Raw genomic sequence first — 21,258 nt, forward strand, 5'->3', positions numbered from 1 at the left:
AAAAAAGTTTTAATGAATTTAATAGAGAAAAGCACTTTAATTAAGTGCTGTCAAAGAGGATTGTATTAATGACTGCACACAAAGGAATTTAAAGCAAGCCAAGTATATTTAGCAAATAGGAAGTAGGCTTTCAGAGGCTGCAACTATTTATGTTTCTGCCATTGCAACGCATCTAGGAGATCGCGTTGCCAATTGAAAGCAGTTATGTTATTAGATATGATTTTATTTATTACGGATTATTAAAATTTCAAATGCTGCAGGGAATACATTTATTTCACTTCTAAAATGAAAGAACAAAAATATTTCCTGCTTGTTCAGTAAGTGAAAAAATAGAAAAGGAAATAAATAATAAATAACAATAATAACTTTGCACTTAACTAGTGAAGTGCTGTCCAGACAGATCTTTTTATGGGGCCCGCTGAGTCCTGGAATTTCAGCGTGTCTCTCACGTGCTGCTGCAGCCGGATGGATCCGCAGCTGCCACCGCACCTTTCCCCAGCACAGCACGGACAGAGGAGCCGGCTCTTACTCCTCACAGGCAGGATACAACTCCTCATTGTACCCTGCCGTAGCACAAGGGACTTCCGCAACACTCTGCACGTTTTGAATCTAAAAATCACCAAAATCCCAAGAAGGAAAGAGAGACCCAGGTTGCCAAGCTTTTTGCAAGATGGAGAAGCCCAAGGTTTTGCAGACCTAACCAGGAGCCTCAGCGACGCAGCGCTCGTACCAGCCCCGGCCGCCACGGGTCTGCACGCAGCCCTTGTGCAGACCGCGCTGCCTCGCTCCCCAGCCACGCGATGGGACCTGGGGTGGGAAGGAAGGGGCTCTTCACAACCCCCCTGCCCGCACGCCTGGGATTCAAGTGCAGCACATCACATGGACATGGCCTAGTAAGAGCGTAACGCAGAGAGCCAAACCATAAACTTGAGAAAAAGCAACTAGAAAATTCAAGGGTGTCAACATTATTTTGTATTATGATGGCACAAACAGCATAAAACTAAATCTAATCTAAACTGGAAACCGAGGAATGTTTTTTGATACACAGTTAACGAGATGACTGCGACTGTAACAGCCAGGACACGTTCCGTGATTTACCACATCCTTTTTGCCACACGTAATGGTAAGATGTTAATAATGACTCTAGAAGTTTCAAACTTCTCAGTGCACCACCACAGGCACCTTCTCTGTCTTTGCATGCCTTGGTTTCCAAACACCACGTCCCTCTCAAGGTAGGCACCATGATGTGTCAGTCCCAAATTACTGGTTTAAAAATGTATTTATTTGTATTAAATGTAAGATTTTTACCTTCTGAAACATGAAGTGAGTAGAACTGGGAGAAAAGACATTGGAAAGGAGGTACAAGGGGATACCTACTTCCTTTCACAATGTGAGCAGCCTTACAAACGGTGAAGTTCAATTTTCTAAATCCATTATCTGATTTTTGTTTAAGACTTTAATAAATTAAAGTCATGTGTGATGTGTGTTGAGAATGTAGCCTTTGTTCCACAGCTAGGGATCTTGCAAACAGCTTTGCTTTGTCTGTGCCAAGATATTTTGGAATATTCTTTGAAACACTGTAAGCATAGATGACTGTGAGAAAAAAATATGCGCTACTGTACTTCTGGATCCTTGATGTGTGAGAATAGTGCACACACAGAAAAACATTTCCTGTTTCAATCTACCATTCCTGTAAAAGTCCATACAAACATGGAACAACATACACAGCATACTAACCCTGAAAAAATCACATCCCTCTATATATATATAAAAATACCTAGACTCTAGGTATTTCCAGCCATCCAGGAAAACACAAAGAAAAAACGAAAAAAGTCCACACCAATGAACTTCCGAAAAGACCGGCCTGGGGCCAGGAGACGGAGCATCTACTTCCCGCTGTGTCGCAGCCTAACTTCCAGCTCTGCCCAGAGGCTGCTCCATGTCCTCGGGGGATGCTGCGCAGCACTTGAGAAGAGCTGCTTGCTCGCTCTCAGAGATCTTTGGAGGACAAGAAGTGCTCTGGTAGCACCATACAATCTTGTTTCCCTCCCCATGAAATTTTTACGACTGCCTGTCTGCACAGAAGGCCAGTTGCAACGATCCAGGGCTCCAACTCTAAGATTTCTGTAAGGAGCCTGAGAATAAAATGTTGCATGCGCAGTAGCCTATAAACATTTACACATCTCTAAAGTCTGACATTATCATCTCTGTACAAGCGTGAGGGACAGGAGTATTTAGGGAGCACTAAAATGAAATTAAAAACAGCAATATTTTTAACTGCAAACATTTTCAAACGTAAATGGAACAGAGGCTCATCTAGTGGCCCTTCAGCCTTCAGGACTGGCCTCTTGCCAGACAGCAAGCCTCAAAGGTTATGTGAATTTGAAGAGCTTTATTTAGTAACCTTGCTCTAGATGTTTGCTCATCCTCAACGTACCATCAGCAGCACTTTTCAGCCACATGAGATATCCGCACTGAACAGAAACAGCTGAGCAGGCGCAGCAGGCAGGCTTGGCTACAGCAGTCAGAGCTCAGCGGCTTTCCACTGCAATTGTGCGAACTATCAATCACAAGAAGCTCCATCGGACACCTCGGAGTTGGATGTCAGGGGTTTGCTGTCTGTTATGTGCTCCTGTTGCCTCTGTCGCACCCCAAGCAAGGGTCCCGAGCTGCTGTGGCCCGTCGGGAAAACGGTGTGCTCCAGGAGGGTGGAAAGCCAGAGCGCACGGCCACAGCTTTGGTTCCAAAATGTCGCATGTCTGGCTGCAGAGTGCACGTGCCAGAGCAGGATGAGACAGCGGTTCAGAGGTGGAAGCTCTCAGAGTCTTGCACGCACTGCATTATTCAGAGAGGGAGAGTCCCTTACTCCCACCCAAAAGCAGACACGCACATGGTAGAGTTAAATGCAAAGGAAGTGGCATTTGCAATATATACTGCCTTCAGCTTTAATACGGAACAGAAATGGAAGTTACATAGTTCGATATCTTTTTCAGTGTTTTTTGAATGGTTTAGATTGAAAGGAGATACTGAAATTGACTGTTATTGTCTAATTCTGAGAAGAGAGAGAGAAGGAACTCCAGATAACGTAATAACTGAGGAAGACAGATATTCTCCACTCTCCAAATTCACAGATCTCATTCTGATATGCATTTCCCCCTGCAGTTATCAATCAAAGACAAAATAAATACTCCAGCTGCAACCCACCCAAACCAATGCTCTGAGCTTTGAGTGGAATGACTAAACCTGCGATACAAGTGTCTCTCGAAGTCCATCCCAGCTTGTGAGTACAAGTTGTCTCACCAGTCTTGCCCACCCCTGTCCCAGCAGACATCGCATCCAGCCACAGAATAAGCAGCTGGGGGAATCTAAAAGCAGTGGGTACTCATCTATGGTCTGTCTTTTGGGTGCAGAGAAATGATCAAAAAGCAAAACTATCAGGGTGCAGCCATCAAGAATTAATCACAGGGCACCCTACCCCCACAAAACAAATAGTCTAGACAAATCAGTATGCACCAAAGTCAGAGATCTAGCATGGTTTGGAGAAGTGGTTTTTGTTGAAGTCTCCCAGACAACTCAGTCCTGATTTCCAATATGTGAAATCCCCCGCTGTAACCCACACAAACATGGCAAAAACTCACTGTGCACATCACCCTATAGATCATTAAGCGCACCATGCTCCCCTATGGAGTAACACAGTTTTGCTTCACTCATCATCTACGACTGCCTAAGTATTATTAATTAATATTATTTTTTAAGAAAGGAAGTTTCACATCTCACTGTTCTTTCCATTTGCACTCTATGCATTGTGTGACCCATGAACTCTAAGACGTTGTTTAGAATCAGATATTCCATTAGGAAACACTACTGTGGTGTTCATTCCCCTCTTTATTACTTCTAGAAAGAGAATATGAAATTAGTTTCATTGGATTGCCACTGCCACTTGCCTTGACCCATTTTTACGAGGGCTTCATGTTCTGCTGTTTTGTATTTCATTGTCATTTCAAAAATATTTGTTCCCTTCCATCCCTCACAAAATGACAAAATTAGTATTTCATTTACTTCTGTGGTATGTTACTTTCCGCATATTTAAAGAGAGACCACAATGTTTGCAGTGAACACACAATACAAAAGAGCCTTCCTACAGCTTTCTGCTGTGCCTTCTTTTATTTACTAATGTGCCTCCATGATTTATGATCTGAACTATTATAAACTGCCAGATTTGTCTAAATCAAAGCTTCTGAGAAAAAAAGGGCGGAGGGAAGTAATTTTCAAAAAGTGACAAAAGTAACAGTGTATCAGAAAGCATGTGAAAACCATTCCTGTTTCTTTAAAGTCAACATCTGACTGCTCTTAAATCAATATGTACCTACCAGCTTCAGCAGATCTATCTGTCAGCTTACGCAGAAAATGCAAGGCAAGGTTTCCCTGCTCCCTGAATAGTAGGTGCTTTGCTGCGGGTGGCTCATTACTCCAGAGAACAGGCTTACCCACCCCAACACTCCAGAGACAACAGCTTGATTCATCGCTTTCCCATCTGAGACAGGTTTCTCTGCCCCAGCAATTAACAATGAATTAGCACTATATTAAAGTGCCAGGCAAGATGGTTATTCTCTGGAGCAGTCACCTTGGACACAGCAGACAAACAGTGGGAGAAGGGAGAGAAATTAGATTTACTGTGTCCCAGCACGTCTGTAACAAACACCGAATCCCTAGCTGGCAACGGGAAGCGGCTGTCGGCACTTCTCAGCATCAACACTCTGGAAAGGTCCACGGCAGCAAACAGCCTGGGAATGGTGGGATTTAGCGAGGGATGGAAAGTAAGACAAGGTACCCTCACCTCTGCAGAGCAGGGAGCTAAACACAGCCCTCAGCTGCTTGCTGCAAAGTGACCGCTCCGCATGCAGTCTGTCCAGGAGACCCACAGCAGAGCCAGGCCAGGCCACACCAAAGGTCCAGCCGGGATCCCGCGTCTGATGGCGCTGAAGCACGAGAACAGGGCACAAATACAATAAAGCTTTCCAGCATACTCTCCCATCCTCCAGCAGCCTGTGGCTCGGGCACTCCATAAATCAGAGGTGATGTCCTTGTGGTATCCAGCTAGCAACAAACTCACAGGTCGTTTCCCTAGTCCCACAGCAGCACTTTGTGACTGCACCACATTGCACAGAACGGGATGGAGGAAGAGTCACTTAGTGCGCACCTGAATTTCTTCAAAAACCAAGCGCGTGGCTGCGGCGAGCTCAGCCTGCGTGCACAGCAACATGTAGGTGTAGCGTGGATGCTCTGCAACCAGCACACGAAAGAAAATCCATGCTCCGGCACATCCATATGGTCATACCCGATGCTGCCAGAGAACACAGCCATGTCACAGAGCTCCACGGGGCTCACATTTTATGACTCCTCAGCACAATAACAAATAAATCAAGTGTGCAGCAAGGAATTTCTTGTGCACTGAGCTTCCACTATAGGCATTTTTTATTTCAGAAACAGGAAAATACTTGATCAAAGGGATTAACATATGGCTGACAGGAAAAATCTAATGGAAGAGAGCAGAAAAGACAATGTTTCTCCTGAAAGCCCTGAACCTAAAACTAAGCAGTGAGGTACGGCTAGTCATAACGAAACGAGGGCAAGAACCTGCCACAAAAGAAACACCAATCCCTTAAACATCAAGAGCAAAACTCTGCCCAGCTGACCTTCTACAGCACCACAAGAACCGCCTCACTGCGCACACCCCGCCGTTAGAGGAGGGGAACCAAACCCAGCCTTGGGGCGATTCCCTCGCAGACGGTGTGCTCAGCCCTGCCATCGGCAGGTGAACTACACCAAACCCATCACGATGAAACCTTCGCCATTTCCAAGAAGCCATACCGGGGAAAAGGCTGGATTTTATCTGTCCATTGTCTTTCGCCTGGTCGTGCCTCTTGCGACGACAGCCAGGAGTTTCTTCCAAGCCCTTCAGCTTGGAAGGGGCTGGAAGAAACCCCAGCTCGGAGGAGCATCCCCAGCCCAGAAAGGGCTCAACGGTGGAGGCAGGGACCTCTGGCAGGAGCACGGGGCCGCCCATGTTCAGGTTCTCCCAGTCCCACAGCTGGAGGGGCAGGAGCCTCGAGCAACAGCACAAGTGACAGTACACACGTCAAATCCATTGCAGCAGAGAGAACGATGAGGTGAGTGGAGAGACAAAGCAGGACTAAGAGCCTCCTGCCTGCTTCGGCGCGACGGTACTGCGCCTGCTGTAAGTCACAGCGCCGCTACTCGTACCTTCTTCAGAGCACTGGCATCTCGACGTCAGGGCTGCAGGTAAGGGCTCCACTTACAGCGTACTTTTCACTAGCAAAGCCTGCAAAGCAAAGTAGGTCGGTGACTGCAGCTCTGGGATGTTTCCACCCCCTGCTAAAATGCAGCCGAGCACCGTGGCAGACATTCTGCACCCGCCATCGCTTTGAGAGGAAATGAGAGTTGCTTTCCCACTTGACACTACAGAGGGAATTTCAGACAGGCAGAATGTAATTACTTAGCCTGGAGTTCGGCCAGGAGCGGGGCCCAAGACCCCCACCCTTATGAAAAGTGTCACAAAATCTCCAATGACTGCAAGTGTGAGGACCTCAGCTTTACGTCTCTGGCTGCTGTCACTGATTCTTCATGGCTAATTACCTAATAGTGACCTTTGCAGCAGCCGAAAAACAAACCTTACTGCTTGAAACAATTCAAGTCTTAGAGACTGAAAACTATGCAAAAAATTGCTTGGTGCAGGGTATCTTTTGACAGTAGAGAGCAGGTGGACAGCAAGCCTCCTGTGTCTTGCACTGGTTGCGTGCCACTCGGAAACCTACTGGGGTTTTTGGATGGGCAAACATAGCTTTAAAATGCAGCACCCCCAAAACACAAGCCTACTGTATCAACTGTACACCAGGGTCTCCAGAGTTTTGCTGTACGTAGTTGCCAGCTGGTTCCATTTATTTTTCTTCATTTTTCATATTTTGACTGTAATAAATAATTAATCCATGGCTTTGTAACTTGCTGACAAATACAAATGCATCGCATTCCAACGCAGTGTAACGTGTCACTCACAAGAGCCAACCTGCATGATGCAGAAAAGTGATGTGCAGAAGGCTTTCAGAAGTAGGCTAATTATCAAGGTCACCCAAAAGAGCTCAGGAAAACTTCTTCAGACTGTCCCTTCGAGGATATTCCTGCCTGCTGTGGGCACCAGAACTGGGTTAGCATGTTCAGATCTACACAGGTCTAGCCATCTTCCCACATGTTAGCACGGCCCTTTACCCTTTTGTAGCTGCTTGCCCCCAAGATTCCACAAGCGTTTGGGAACATGGAAGACAAAACTTGCAGCGTTAACTACTCAGAGCACTTCACCTACTTTCTAGCTCTCAGAACCCGACCCCAGGAAACACATTTTTTCTTCCAGGCAAAGACCAAATGGAAGGCAAGGAGGAAGTCAGTCGCAGAAGAGACAAAGGATACTGAACTAGGCAATAATTAAACTGGGCAAGACCAACGTGTCTCAGCAGGGGCAGGACTATAAGACAGAAAAACCTTCCACCTTTGGAAAAAGGTGACTAGATGGTAGGTGACAGTGCTAGCAGCAGCAGAACAACAGCAGTGACAAAGAATAGAGGCTGAATGCCAAGGTTCACAGCAAGAGTACAAAGCAGCACAAGCCACCCTCAAACAACAACAGAGAGAGCAAAGGTGGTGGGAGGAACTGTGAGATTATCAGAGAGAAACGCAGCACAGACAGCTCTCCGAGAGCAGTCACGCAACGGGACCAGGTGAATGGCACCAAGCGCCAGTGTCAACCCAAAACGATGGTCTGCTGTGCGTCACCTCAGCTTTTTAGATTGAAAAAACATCTCCTGAGCCTCTCCCGACCATCAGCAGATGTCTGGATCTGTGACATGCATCACTAGTTATTAGGAATACATGTAAAGCTGATTTTCTCTTCTGACTGAAGCTGGAACTGCAAAGATGAAAAATCTTGTAGTATTTTCACATCATTTTCCCTGTGCATGTTTGTATCTATTTACTTCTCCTTCTATTAAGGCCTGAGGACAAGGACAGAACAATGGTGCACAAACCACAAATTCATACCAGTCACAAAGGTCATAGAGAGGAGCAAAACAATCCTGAGGAGAAGGTGAAATGAGAATCTGTTCCCTGCAAAACACTCACCACGCCCACTTTAGAAGTACTTCTAGGTTTCAGGGAATATATAAAAAACACTTCTCCATGTCACACTCTTCAAAACCCCTGTGTTACCCACACACGGAAAACCTCCTCTCCTACCCTCCTCCTATTCCTGAAGTGTTATCTGGCTCCTTGGAACAAAAGCAAATGTACAGCTGCAGCTGCACTCTGGCCAACATTTGAGAGTCGGTACCAGGGCTGCTCAGGTTTTGTGAGAAGCAGCGAGTGACCAAGTCCCCGCTCCTGTTCCGCTTCCTAAATAACCGCACACTTCTTGCCTTTGCTGAGGAACACATTGGTATGGGCAGCTGTAGACAGCTAAACTGTGTTTCAGCCGCAACACAACTCCTGACACCAAGGGAGCTCCGCAAGGTCACCGCTGCTGACCTTGCTGCTACCGGTGGCACGGACTGCCACGCCCCTTCTCTTCAACCACCAACACAAACCTGCACACACCCACACGCACGCTGCAGCATCCACACGGTGAGCGCTGAACTCAAGAGCAGTGGTTGGCACGTGGCCCTACAGACAGGCAAAAACCGGCGCATCTCAGCCCGCAAAGCGGAAGGCAGCTGGAACCAGCCGCTTCCCTCTGCCTCCAAAAGCTGCTCCCCCCAGACACCCGGGAAGGAAGTCACCGCTCTGACCTGCACGGGCTCAGGAGTGAGCTGGACAACGTGCTGCATACGCTCACTGTGGTGATGCCTGGACTCTTCCTCGTAGATCACGTCCCTCTCGTGCTGGGGAAGGTTCAGGAAGCGGCGAATGGTGCAGAGGTTCTCCCAAAGGGTGCGGTTTTCTGGACTCGGGTTTTCTTTCCAGCGAAGCAGCTCACACAGCCAGCCCTGCAACGGTAGGGTCAGCACAGTTAGTTCACTGAGCACTGAGGAACCAGATGCGAGTGGAAGGCCAGAGAGACTGAGAGCTCTGTGCTGCAAGTTTCGCTGGCCTCATCTCACACAGCACACCCCCTACTCTCAGCTGCCCTTTGGTCTCAGCAAATCCTTGATATATTCTATTGCCTGCAAGCTGGAGAAACAGAAACAACCAGCAGTGCTTCACACAAACCAGGAAGCACAGCATCTTGCCCCCCATCATAATCATACCATATTTAAAATGCTTGGATATAAATATTTTTCCTGTAGAAAACAAATAAAGGTGCATCTCCACTTCCGTTTCAGAGCCCCTTTATTTCTTCATCCATGCAAGAGAAAAGGAGACATCACCCCTGAGACTTGCCAGCAACCCTCAAGCTAAGGGTTGCAGCTGCAGGACCAGGAATGCAACCCCTACTGAAAATGTTTAGAAGATACTACCCAGTAAAGACCTCTGATTTGCTGTCACTATGCTGCACTGACTCCTCGAGATCTGTACCCCACTGAAACTTGACAGCTTTAAATGATCAGATGGCCGCTTAGAAGATGCCATGTCACAGAAGGGGAACCCGCTAGCAGTCAGCGCAAAAGTAGCAAATAGGGTCCTGCAGCAGTTACTAGAGACCAAGATAGGAGGTGGGGGTAATACTAAATCCAGCTAGAGACCACAAAAATAGTAGATTTTATTCCTGCTACATTGTTTTCAGGTTAGCCGCTCCCCTCCGGTGCCAGCGTGCGAGGAGACGCCCTGCCAATGGCACAGTACCGGGAGATAATGCCGAGGATGCTGCCAACGCGCCTTGCTGACTCCTGTCAAAATATTTTACCTAGTAGCTTTGTAACTCATCATTTTCGAGCTACAGCTCAGCATTCTGACACCATTTTGACAGGCACCTTGCAATACCTAAAAGATAGCTTGATCAATGTTAAAAATGTTTGGAAGGAGCAGCAGCCAAATCTGTGTCCTTGCGAACAGGGGCCAGAGCAAGCAGAACAGCCAGGCCCGTCACCGGCCCACGTGCGGGTCTTTCGGTGCCACTGTTTTGTGTAACAACTTGTAAGCCATCGGCAACTTCTACCGCGCACTCTAAACCCCGTTTATAATATCATAAGCCGTTGTTTGTCTTACTCTCCACTCTGTCTTCTGCCTTCGCCCCCCCAAAAAAGGCAAGATTTGATTATCTCCGCTGCATCAGCCAAGACAGCAACACCAGCTGTTCTCATTGTGCAGCCTCTTCCTCACGGCCTACATGTTAATAACCCGATCATTCCATTTTCTCCTTCAACTGCCGGCTGCAGCACAGCGAAGAGACAAAAACCCAGGCCCATCTGCAGCAGCTGTAGGCACTGAACTGTGAAGCCACCAGGGATTTATAAACTAATCTGTAACACAACACTGCCTTGTTTTTACAAGTGAGAGGCCACATTTGTGCAGACCTGATCTTTTCTTGCAATAAACTAGGAGGGTTGGGGGGGCGCGAGGATGAAAACAAGATACCTAATCATTTACTTGGGACACACACACACATACACTCTGTATTATATTTTCAAAGTATTTTGACTGGTATTTGGGTAATCTCTCAGCCAGGTGACGTCTGCATTTTCACATGGTTTGGCCACATCCCTTGCCCTCAGCTCTCCCCCTTCCCTTTCCTCCACTCAGAAATCCCCCCAAACTTTCTTTCAGAGAAAAGACAGGAAGAAAATCTCCCCGCTCCGCAGTGTTTTCTCAGGGGTTCCTTCATACAAAGGAAATAATTTCTGAAACAGAAAATGAACCATCTGTGGAGAACTATGCTCCCATTTCTCCCTGTTTTCAGTGATCTGAGTAAGTCTCCACCTGAACTCTTTCACACGTCTCACGCAGGGATGTTTAACACCCCCCGAGGGATGCTGCTGCAGCGTGAAGACCAACGGTTCAGCAGACAACGCACCCAGCCCCTGCGCCCGGCGGGGCCAGGGCCCGTGGGGCAGGCCCTGGCAGGGGGGCTCCCGGGGCTGCCCGGGCCCTGCACGGAGCCCGGGGATGGCCGAGCCCCGGGACGGGTCGGCGGGACCACCTCCCCTTCCCAGAGCTGGACCAGCCAGCCCCACGGCAACTGCTGCATTCTGATTTATCTGCCCCGCTGTAATCAGCGCTCATTACAATCACTTAGGGCAACACTACAGGCTTCATTATGGACTAGGCACTTGCTGCCATTAGTCTTTAAGAAGGATAGCGCTCAATTTGCCTGGCAACATGCGAGGTCCTGACCTTGGAGCTATTAGGGAAAAGATTAGACTGCAGTGTGACCATGTGTGCAGACATGAGCAAACCAAATTAATTTCTGGCAAAGGGAGGCACCAGGCAAAGACCCCGCTGTCCTGCGGACACCTGAGAACTTCTCCATTCCCCAAAGGAGATAAGCTAATGGCACGTTTAAAGGAGCCTGGTTCTGAAGGTGAAGCACATCCGTGGTATTTAGAGAGATATTAATCCAGTTTCCCCACAAAGTATTTGCTTGGCTGATCAGATTAAGGGATCTAGCCTTCAACAGCACACCCCCACCACAGCAGGCCCCAAGAAATCTGTGATACTTCACAGCCTCAGACATATTGCACCATGTGTACCCAGCTGCTACAATAATTAGCTTATGAATGTATCAGCTGGTTCCGTGATTTTTATAAATAATAACTAACCTACAGAGCAGAAAGATTTTCATGAGCCTAATATTAGCAAGAAATTGCAAGGTGCGCCTAACTATGAATTGTCATTGTGCTAAACGCCCTGTCTGCTCTCGCGTTGTGCAGGACTGGATCTCCCCCAGCACCATTTATAAATATTTATTTCTGCATCAGCAAAAGCAATGTATTTGTGGCAGCTTTCTTCACAACAGCCATCATACGCTCCCCCCCCCCCCCACACACGTGTACCCACTGCGTGCGTGTGTACACTTATCTGCATCAAATCTGTCCCTTCGCTGCTCTTTTCCTGTCCTTCCCTTTATTTACTTGAGCATTCATTCTCTCGCCCAGCCGTTCAAGACCCAATCTACCCATCTCTGGGGCTCTTATCAGGCGATAGCTTTGGCTAATACGTGAGCAAACACAGCGCTGTAGCTTACTCACACATTCTTTATGATTGCATGTAACCGCCTTCCCCATGCACAGATGAAGAGTCTGCATCGGATTTTTTTAATTATTTATTTAAATAATCTTAGCATGCCATCCAAGAAAGTTTTGCAGTACCAGGCAAAAAAAAAAAAAAAAAGTGTAAATGTCAAATAAAACAGTGACAGATGACAGTATTCTCTATTGAATAGCACCGTTTCTTCGTGCATGTTCAATGAGAACTCATGAATTATTAATATGCAAATCTCCTTTTTCTGTTAAAAATCTCAACTTGGGGCTTTTTGGTTGCAATTTTTTTTTCTTTTATTTATTTCTTTGGGTCTGTGTATGTTACACAGAGCTTTCCAGGAGAATTATTTCATTTCAAAAATGCTAACATACAGAAACTCTTGGAGCTACAACCATTCACAGTGAATTTTCATCTATAGCTGCATTTCTTGGCACGAAGAAGGAAAAGTGAAGGAGGAGACGCTGTCTCACCACCTTTTCCCCCACTCATCCACATCTGAGTTCACTGCATTACAAGCAAATCCAACTTCTGTGAACGCATTCTGAAAATCTAACAAGTAACACATCCTTCCCCCGCCCCACAACAGGCGGCATTTCTGATCCTGCCTCCCCTGCACATCGCTGCGCAAACAGCCCCCTTGACTGCCAGAGCTACCAGGAGAGATTGATACGTGCCAGTGCCAATGTGCATGGCAGAATCTGGCCCCTAATGTCAGCCTCTAAGGTTCTCAAACGGGAATGTCTTCCATTAAAAACAGGAGGAGGAAAACCAGCACAATTAAAGGATGCTTTTGGCTGTACAGTCAGGCACACCCAGTGCTTGTGGTTACGAGGAATTCTGCTCAGAACTTCCTTCATTTCACCCCAAAACTTCTAGAGGCATCGACAATGCAGTCCAATTCAGCTCATCAAAGAGAGCTGCAGAGGAGTGCTGGCCTCTATTTTTGTTGTTCTCATGAGACAAGACAAACATTTTCTAAGCATTTTATTTGATAAAACAAATAATATCATATTAATGTCCTATTTTTAACCTGTCTCCTAATCAAATACATTTCCACATAGCTAAGCAAACAACAACAAAAACCTACAGGAAGCCAGCCATTCCCACTGTGCTTTTAAGCTGTTACAGAAACAGCGTGCTTGCTCCACCAAAGCACCAGCCCTAGCGCGCTCAGACCCCCGTGAGGGACAGCCAGTGGGTGCAGCATCGGAGCCGCGTTCTCCGCACTCGCCCCTGAGCCCTTGCCCCTTTTGCTGCTGCTAGGCTCACCCTGGCACAGGGGAGGCTGCTCGGCAGCCAGAGGTACCAGGCTACAGCAAGGTCGGGTTGTCCAGTGCTCGGCGAGGGCACGCACAAACATCCCGACCCCCGTGACTGCTCCCCGCCGATCTGCGGACTTGCGGGCAGCCAAGGACCAGGTCTCCGATGAAGGCCACGGCGGCACACGAGCAGAGTTCCGGCCCCAGGGGCGACCGGCCAGCCCTTGCGCTTCGAGCAGCATCTCTGCGGAAAGCCATCACCGGAGGTGGCAGCTGGGTGCCCGCGGTCGCTCGGTCACAGGCAGCCTGTCTGCGCAGCCTGCACCACGGGGCGCTTTGAGCCTGCATGGAACTGCAGTTACACTGACCTTGTGCTTCCCTGCAGTTACACTGAAATTAATAACAATAATACAGCTAATTTTCTGTGCTGACATTTTCTAGGGTCTCCACTGAAAACATGAGTAGGCAAATCAAGAGATCTTAGTAAGAGTGATTCAGGAATAAATCTCAAAAATAAATGTAAAAGGCCATTTCCTCACCCACATCATCAGTGCAGAAAATGTCAACATATGTGACGAAAGGAAAAAAAAGCAGCAATGATCAACGCAAGTCTTAAAAGATTAGGAAAGAAATGCTGCGTTCCAGAGAAAGCTTCCTTTCTGCATGGGATCACAGGAGTCCTCCGGACAAACTTCCTCAGCCTCTCTTCCCTCCGCTCAGTTTGGGACTCTCTGCAGTGCGAAATGAGCAGGATAATATTCAGCTCTTGTTCCTTAGTCACCAAACTCTCTTTCCATGAATCCAATAACTGTCTATTAAAATAAATAAACCCCCTAATGATTCAAGGTAACCTAATCAAGAAAGCTGAAATGGATAAAAGACTAACTGTAATGGAGAGTTCTGTCATGGCTTCAGTGAATTCTTGATGAGGGCCGGGGGAGGGGGACCGAACCTGAGCAGCTTTACTTGGAGCATTTTGATACAGTTCAAGGTTAATCACTCGACAGCCTGGATCTTCTGATATGCTTGGTACTTCTCCTCCTCCCAAATTTAAGGCAAAATGCAAGCACTTTCAGGGCCAGTTGCTCACCAGCCTGCAGGGCTAACACCCGCCTGGCCAGAGAACCGGCTCCAGACAATCCCGGCAGGCAGGCAGGGCTCTCTGCATGAGAAGGAAAGGTCAGAGAAAGGCGAGGAACTGTCGCCGTGATTTCCATCCATAGCCCCAGGTTCCTCTTAACCCGAAGGGACTCATCTGAAGGGCTTTTCTGCCCCCAGCCTCAACCTCCCCGCTCAAGTTTATTTTTCATTTGTTCATTTTTAAACACGGCAAAGATACAACCCAGAGACCGAGCTTTTCCAGCTTAACGCTTTTTCAGATGTTGCCCCATGGGGTCTCTCCTGCTTTCCTGTGGTGCAACTGGAACAAATTCCAGTCCCTTGAGGAAGAACTTCAGTTTCAAGGGTTTATGTTTTGTTTTCGCTGGACCGGTGACGGTCAAACCCTTCTAGCTGCCCTGCCCGGCGCAGATCCCCAGCAGCATGCGCCCCGCTGCCCCACGCCGTCCCAGCCTGATTAAGCAGAGTCTCTTGCCTGGGGAGAACTGTGGGAAGTTCGGTCTCCGCGCTCATGCAAACTTTGCCCTCCCTCAGACTGTCGACAAGGGCTCCAGTCAGCGATGCCCACTATTTGTTTTGATAGCAACTGTTTGTTATGAAAAGAACTATATTTCTAAACTCCTTTCACACAGCCTAAGAAAAAAAGCCATCTGCTGAGCACAGCCCAGCCTCTGTTAGGACTCTCGCGAGAAGAGGTCAGAGGGGTGATGCTGCTGCACAGTATTACAGAAGCGCTGGCACATGGCCACGGGGGAAATGGTTTTCCTGACACCGTACTGCAGAGCAGTTGCAGAAGTGGACGTAGAAGCCGGTTTTCAAGACCGACAGTCCAAACCTGAAGCAATCCAAGGTCAAAGTCTCTGCCTGTCCACGGCCCCACTCTGGAGACACACGGGCCACCCGAGCGCTTCTGAAATGGCACACCAGAAACCCACCTCCTTGTGCATCACATACAACCAGGAGAGCCCGAAGCGCAGACTGGAATCCCAGGTCTGGTGTTCCGGCCACACTCAGAAACGCTCCCAACGCGCTCGCACAGGTCCCAGGTTTAGCCATTTGAGGGACAAAGGGCACTGGCAGGCGGCATCCCCAGAGACGCGTGCTGTCTGCCGGGTACATCGCCAGCAGCTGGCAACTAAAGACGATGACAGCTTTGGAGGCTGTGTTTGGAGGGCACCGAGCCCCTCAGCTCCTGCTGCCTTCACAAATACAAAGGGATGCACAGCACTTCCCAAATAAGACTAAAAATGCCTAGATGCAAGTTGCAAGGAATAAAATGCACATGAGGGTAAATACGTGATGAATAAGGCAATGTCTAAATCGAATGGCTTGAGATCTTTACGCAGGTGGAGTCCCTTAAACAAGTCTCGCCATACCACCTCAGCACTTCTGTGAGGCCCTATTCCTTGCATTTACGTTGACTTGTGAGCTCTGTGATTTGTAACCTTTGTTTCTAGCAGCTGCCCTTCCCTTTTGTTGCTGAACTGATCCTCTGCCATGCCTTACAAATAAAGATGGCTACTTGTTAAATTAGAGGTCAGTTAACTCCACCAGTAGACGATGCCGCTTGCAATAACTGCTCTCAGTGGGTACCACTCATCCTGTATGGAGAGAGGAGACGACATGAGGCCTCCACTGGCTCTGGATGCTCTCTCGGGTACATGACATACAGCCCTGTGTGCAAAATGTCAAAACAGCCCTGTCGGAGACTCACTGGCTGCTAAAACTGTGAAGATCTCGCAGCACCGTGGATTGCTGTTGACAGAACAGCAGTGCCCAACATAACACATGCCTTGTTAGCAAACTGGAAGACTCTCAGTAGTCTGGGGTGAGGGAATAATAGAGGAAGCCAAGGCAACGCAAGCCAGGCCTGGGGAGAACAGCAAGTGAACAAACCTTGGCGGAGCGTCCAAGCAAACCCTCAGACTCGCTCTTTTTTCCCCTCTTCCAAACTCTCTCTTATGCAAACATGGGCAGTTTTCAATGAGCGCTTCCCACCACGTAACTCAGCTGCTGAAATCAGCAGCATCTTCCCCAGAAATGCCCCTGACTGGCACAACTGGCCTGCACGAAGCCCTGGGAAAGCCCCCCTCCCCGTTTTCAGACAAGTTAGACCGAAGGCGACGCGCCAATCACCTCACCACGCCAGCGGCTCTCCCCTACACCAGCGGCCGTGTCCCCGCGTTCGGCCCTGCTCCTGGCCGCGGGGCACGGCAAGCTGGCCGGGGGCCGGCACGCCAGCGGGCTCTGGGCAGGAGAAGGCCCCGCGCCGCTGCGGTTCCCTGCTGCGGCCTCTCCGTCCCTGCCTTCCCCCGCCCCCCCAGCAGTGTCACCCTCCAGCAGAGCGCTGTGCCATGCCAGCATGGCAAGTGCTGGGTCAGCCCAGGGAGCCAGCACTGCTTTGGCAGGGCTGTGAAACAAAAGGAACATCAGCCTCAGAAACACTTCTGCAACCGCTGCTGCTGAAGAAACAGAACCTTGACGTGCAGTAACTCTGCTTTAAACAGTAACATCTGTGGATTCTGTTCTTACCCTTTCGCATCTGGCTTTCAAAATCTGCCCTGTTCTTTTTCCACGTGAAAGACTAGGGAGCTTATTTTTGTTTTTGGTGCTGGTGTTCAATGCTGCCAGAGAAGTGCACTCAAGCTGGCACAGCCCGGAGCTGCTGAGCCACCCAAATTATTGCTGGGTGGTTCAGTCCCTCTCTATTTCAAGAAGCCTCTGGGTATAATGACAGGAAGCTTGCAGGCAATTTCAAGCCAAACCTCAGAGAGGCTGGCATTCAGTTTGTGTTAAACACTCCTTATTAAAAGCTGTCCAGTCCAGATTCTGGGTGGAACTTTGCTATCTGCATGGAGTAAAGAATAAGGGGCACGTTTGCAAAATCAATTGTGCAGCTTTTATATTTACTGCACGTTTACCACATATGTCATTTATTACACAGTGGAAAACCGTTAAATGCACAGTAGTTGTGCCAAGTGGCATTATGCTTTTAACAGCTTTATTCGTTTAACAGCTCCAGTTCTCATTATATTTTGCCATGTGGTACATGAGATTTTTATGCCTTTAACAGTTTAAGAGGGTTCCATGGTATTTTCCTTTTATGTATTTCATACTACGCCTGGGATTGCTGGGGGGTAGAGGGGTTGCGGACTGTAACCCCCGTACCCTGACAAGAGAAAGCAAAAGCCAAAGAAATTAATGATTAAATGAGGAAGGAAAAATGAATCAGAACTCCATGCGTCAGGGCATAAATACCTGTAACAAGGACAAGGCTCTCCCACGTGCTTTGACAGCCATTGAAGCTTTGTTTATATGCCTAACAACCTCTTATTTACATCTATTTTAATGACTACAATGTTGTTTCCCTGCACAGAGTAAAAGAAAGTATGTATCTCACAGAGTGCATGCATCTAGACACTTCTGTCCCACTCTCTCATTGTCACAGACACATTTGTGCATTTCTGTGTGCGTATCGATGTCCTCTCCTAGCACAACTGAGTAATTTCATCCAGGATCAGAAGCAGCCCTTTTCATTGAGTAAACAGTTCCTTCCAAAGGTCTCAAACGCAGTTGCTGCTCCTCCTACAAAAAATTCTATCTGTCCTCCTTTCCACAAAATCCCTTCTGGTGCACTATATTTTTTTAAAGAGTTGGATGAAATTTTTAAATTAATGGATTCTCTTCAAGAATTTCACCCCAACCTAGGTTTGTCCACATGTATTTTTTACAACCAAGGTGGAAATTAATCCAGAAGAACTCACTGCAGTGCCCTCTCACGCCTTTTTGTAACAATGACTGGATCTGATGTGAATTATTCATATGGCAATACCGTATGCAGCACATACAACATGCAAAAAAAAAAGGAAACACCTGCCTAATATGCGGTTTCCCATTGCCTTCCCTCAGTTAATCACTTAGGAAAACAGTTTCTTTACCTGCCAAATGAGAAGGATACCGTCACTCTGGCAGGTCCTTGTCCCACTAGCAGAGGTGTAAGCTATATACCACACGTGGGAAAAGACACGCGTGTTTGTACAAAGGGGGAGAAAAAGCTTGGCTGTGAGCTGATCCTTTCCTCAGCCTATTTTAAAAGGGAAAAGGAAACCACTTAAGCAGGCAAAAGCCAAAAACACGACAGGTTCCCCAGAGATGAAGATTATTATTATTGTAGGAACAGATGTATTTTTATTGGTAGGAGGAGGAGAAGGGTCTAGTTCCAACTCCAGAGTTTACTATAAAAAAAGAACCCCAAACAGCCCCGCAACGACGAAATCCCCTCTACCACTCACCTGACTTTTATTGGCAGCCACTTTGGCAAACAGAGCTTGAGATACCTTGGCCCTTTTCATCTCCTGTTGGATCTCGTCATAAATGGCAGCTGTGATGTTGACGTTGGCGCCGTCCGCCTTAATGGGGAGGTCTGTTGTTGGTGTCGAGGTTTTGGCCTACCAAGAGACCATGAAAATAATAATTAAAAAAGTGCTGCTTTCAGCCCAGCCATCTGTGCAGAAATTATCAAAGGATTTCAGTCAGCTGATGCCAAACTGCATTAGCTACAGAGGGACACTTCCTGTCCATTATTCTAATCAGGTTAATTGTGATTGGAAATAATTGCAGTGCATTCCTATAGGACACGCAAGGCCCTGTCAACTCTCCCCCTCTCCCTCTCCCAGCACGTTCACTGAGCAGCTCAACAACAGGACAGGTAGCCAGGGCACCCGGCTGCAGGCAGCCACTCGTTGGCTTTGCCAGCTAGCTACTGTGGCAGAGGCACCAGCCTCTACCTTCTTCCCCCCCTCTAAAAGCGGCCTACACCTTGGAGGAAGAGCCAATTCTCCCAGAAAAAATGAGTAAATGGGTAGAGGTCTCTAAATAATAAATTATTACTCAATTTAATGCACTCCCTCAAGTCTCCCTCATCCTTTATTAAAACTATATGTGTGTCATTTGAGTATGTATGGTTTCCCAGCCTTATCATCATTATGCTAGCCAGTCACCTAATTTCACCTAGGAAATCAGTGGAAATGAAAAAATAAAATAATTTCACAAAGCTGGGCTTTGGCATGCCTTTGATGTGCTGCCCTCATTCTCCTAAACTCATATTGAGATTTTGTGTATTCCGCTGCACTCCTTTTAATTGAATGATTTCCCATCAGCTTCTGTGACAAATGAAGGACAATAACGGACGCTGCCAGTACCTTCCCCGGGCTGGCCTGCCCCTGCAAGACTGCTACCGACACAGCTCAGCAGGTTGCTACCAGACTTTGTTTTAAAGGCCCTGGGCCGTGGTGGTCCCCAGAATGCAGCAGCAGGCGAGGGAGTGAGGGCTGTGCGATGCTCGCTGGGCACTCCCGGCACCAGCAGCCCCTAGGCAAGACAGATCTCGTCCGCTTTCCCGAGCCCAAACAGAATCACTGCGTCCCTTGCACCTCTTAAGGGAAATATGTGGGTTACTGATATAAGATCTCTGTTTTCTCTTGAGATGTAAAGGTCCTGGGAAGCAAAACAACCTAGGTGGCAAAGCTCACACTTCCGAATAGATCCAAACCTCCCATAAACCCTGGTGGCATTCAGGTATTTGGCCCAATTATAAACCTTTTCAGCTGGCTCCTGGTTTTGTGCCAGAGTCCAAGCCTACTAGAGTACATCCAATGTTAATTTTTAGCTAGGCAGACATGCCCAAATGCCTATTTGTTAATGGCAAGGTTAACTAGGCAAAACCAAACCTTCTGAACTTCTCCTTTTGTTTTGGTGTCCTCCAGATCTTCCTCTCCCTAACATCTTTTTTGTACCAAAGGCCAATAATGGAGACAAAATCCAATCAAGACAACAATCTAGACTAATCACTCTTCCTACCACTTCCAGGTAAAGCTTTAACCAACCTGTATCTTCTCCCTTTCCCATTCCCCAAGCTCAGCAGGCACTTCTCTGGGCTTGTTCCCTGCCTGTTGTAGGCAGGACCCATGTAGGAAGCGCCCAAGATGTTCCTGGTCCTGCTCTGGCTAGCCCCCACGTTCAGGCACCCCCCACACCATCCCACCCATGGGCCACCAACACATGCGGGGTACGCCCAACAGAGGGACTGACAGGGGCACCACAGTCAGTGTCCACAGACAGGTAAGAGCTAGGGCAATTGCGGGAAACCTAAGAAAACAACAAAGAGATCGTGGGAAGGAAGAGGACTCTCCAAGTCTGTCAGGACTCATTTAATGGAGCTTAATTTTACCACAGGCCCTGCAGTGCTTTGATGGGTATAAAAAATAGCCTTCCCAGTCACCGGAGCCTTTGGCTAGCGCAGCAGCCGAGGTCACCATGGCCTCAAAGGCCATTAGGGAGGCCTGAGATCCTGGGAAGAACAAAATTAGCATATAAAAGAAAGATGTAAAACAGCTCCATCCTGCATGGGTCTTCTACACTGCTAGCTCCGCAGTCAAACGTCAGAAAAAAGCCTGCCCTACACACCCTGAAAGCTGGGCCATTTTAAATTTAATCACCAAAATCAGTAGTAACAGTACCGACCCAAAATACCACAGCCACTAAAATAAAGTATTTTATGTTAGAGGCTTAGATTCAAAACTGGTCTTGATATTAAGGAGGAGTTTGCCATTATTGAAACGTCTCGTTGCAAACAGTGGGGCAAAAAGAAAAACAAGTGGTGCCAGAGCTGAAACCCAGC

General features: G+C 47.8%; 1 protein-coding gene across 5 annotated transcripts in view; it reads right to left on the reverse strand.

Annotated features, from left to right (window-relative positions):
- Positions 1-21,258, reverse strand: part of SATB2 (SATB homeobox 2) — a 203,506-nt gene that overhangs the window by 12,566 nt on the left and 169,682 nt on the right. For all 5 annotated transcript variants that reach the window (XM_075430720.1, XM_075430722.1, XM_075430723.1 and 2 more), the window contains 2 exons: positions 18,872-19,027; positions 8,853-9,050 (listed from right to left, as the gene is read on the reverse strand). In XM_075430720.1, the coding sequence (XP_075286835.1) occupies positions 8,853-9,050; positions 18,872-19,027 (354 nt within the window). The remainder of the gene's footprint in view (positions 1-8,852; positions 9,051-18,871; positions 19,028-21,258) is intronic.

The sequence above is a fragment of the Opisthocomus hoazin genome, chromosome 9 (genome assembly GCF_030867145.1).
Source record: "Opisthocomus hoazin isolate bOpiHoa1 chromosome 9, bOpiHoa1.hap1, whole genome shotgun sequence".
Lineage (NCBI taxonomy): Eukaryota > Metazoa > Chordata > Aves > Opisthocomiformes > Opisthocomidae > Opisthocomus > Opisthocomus hoazin.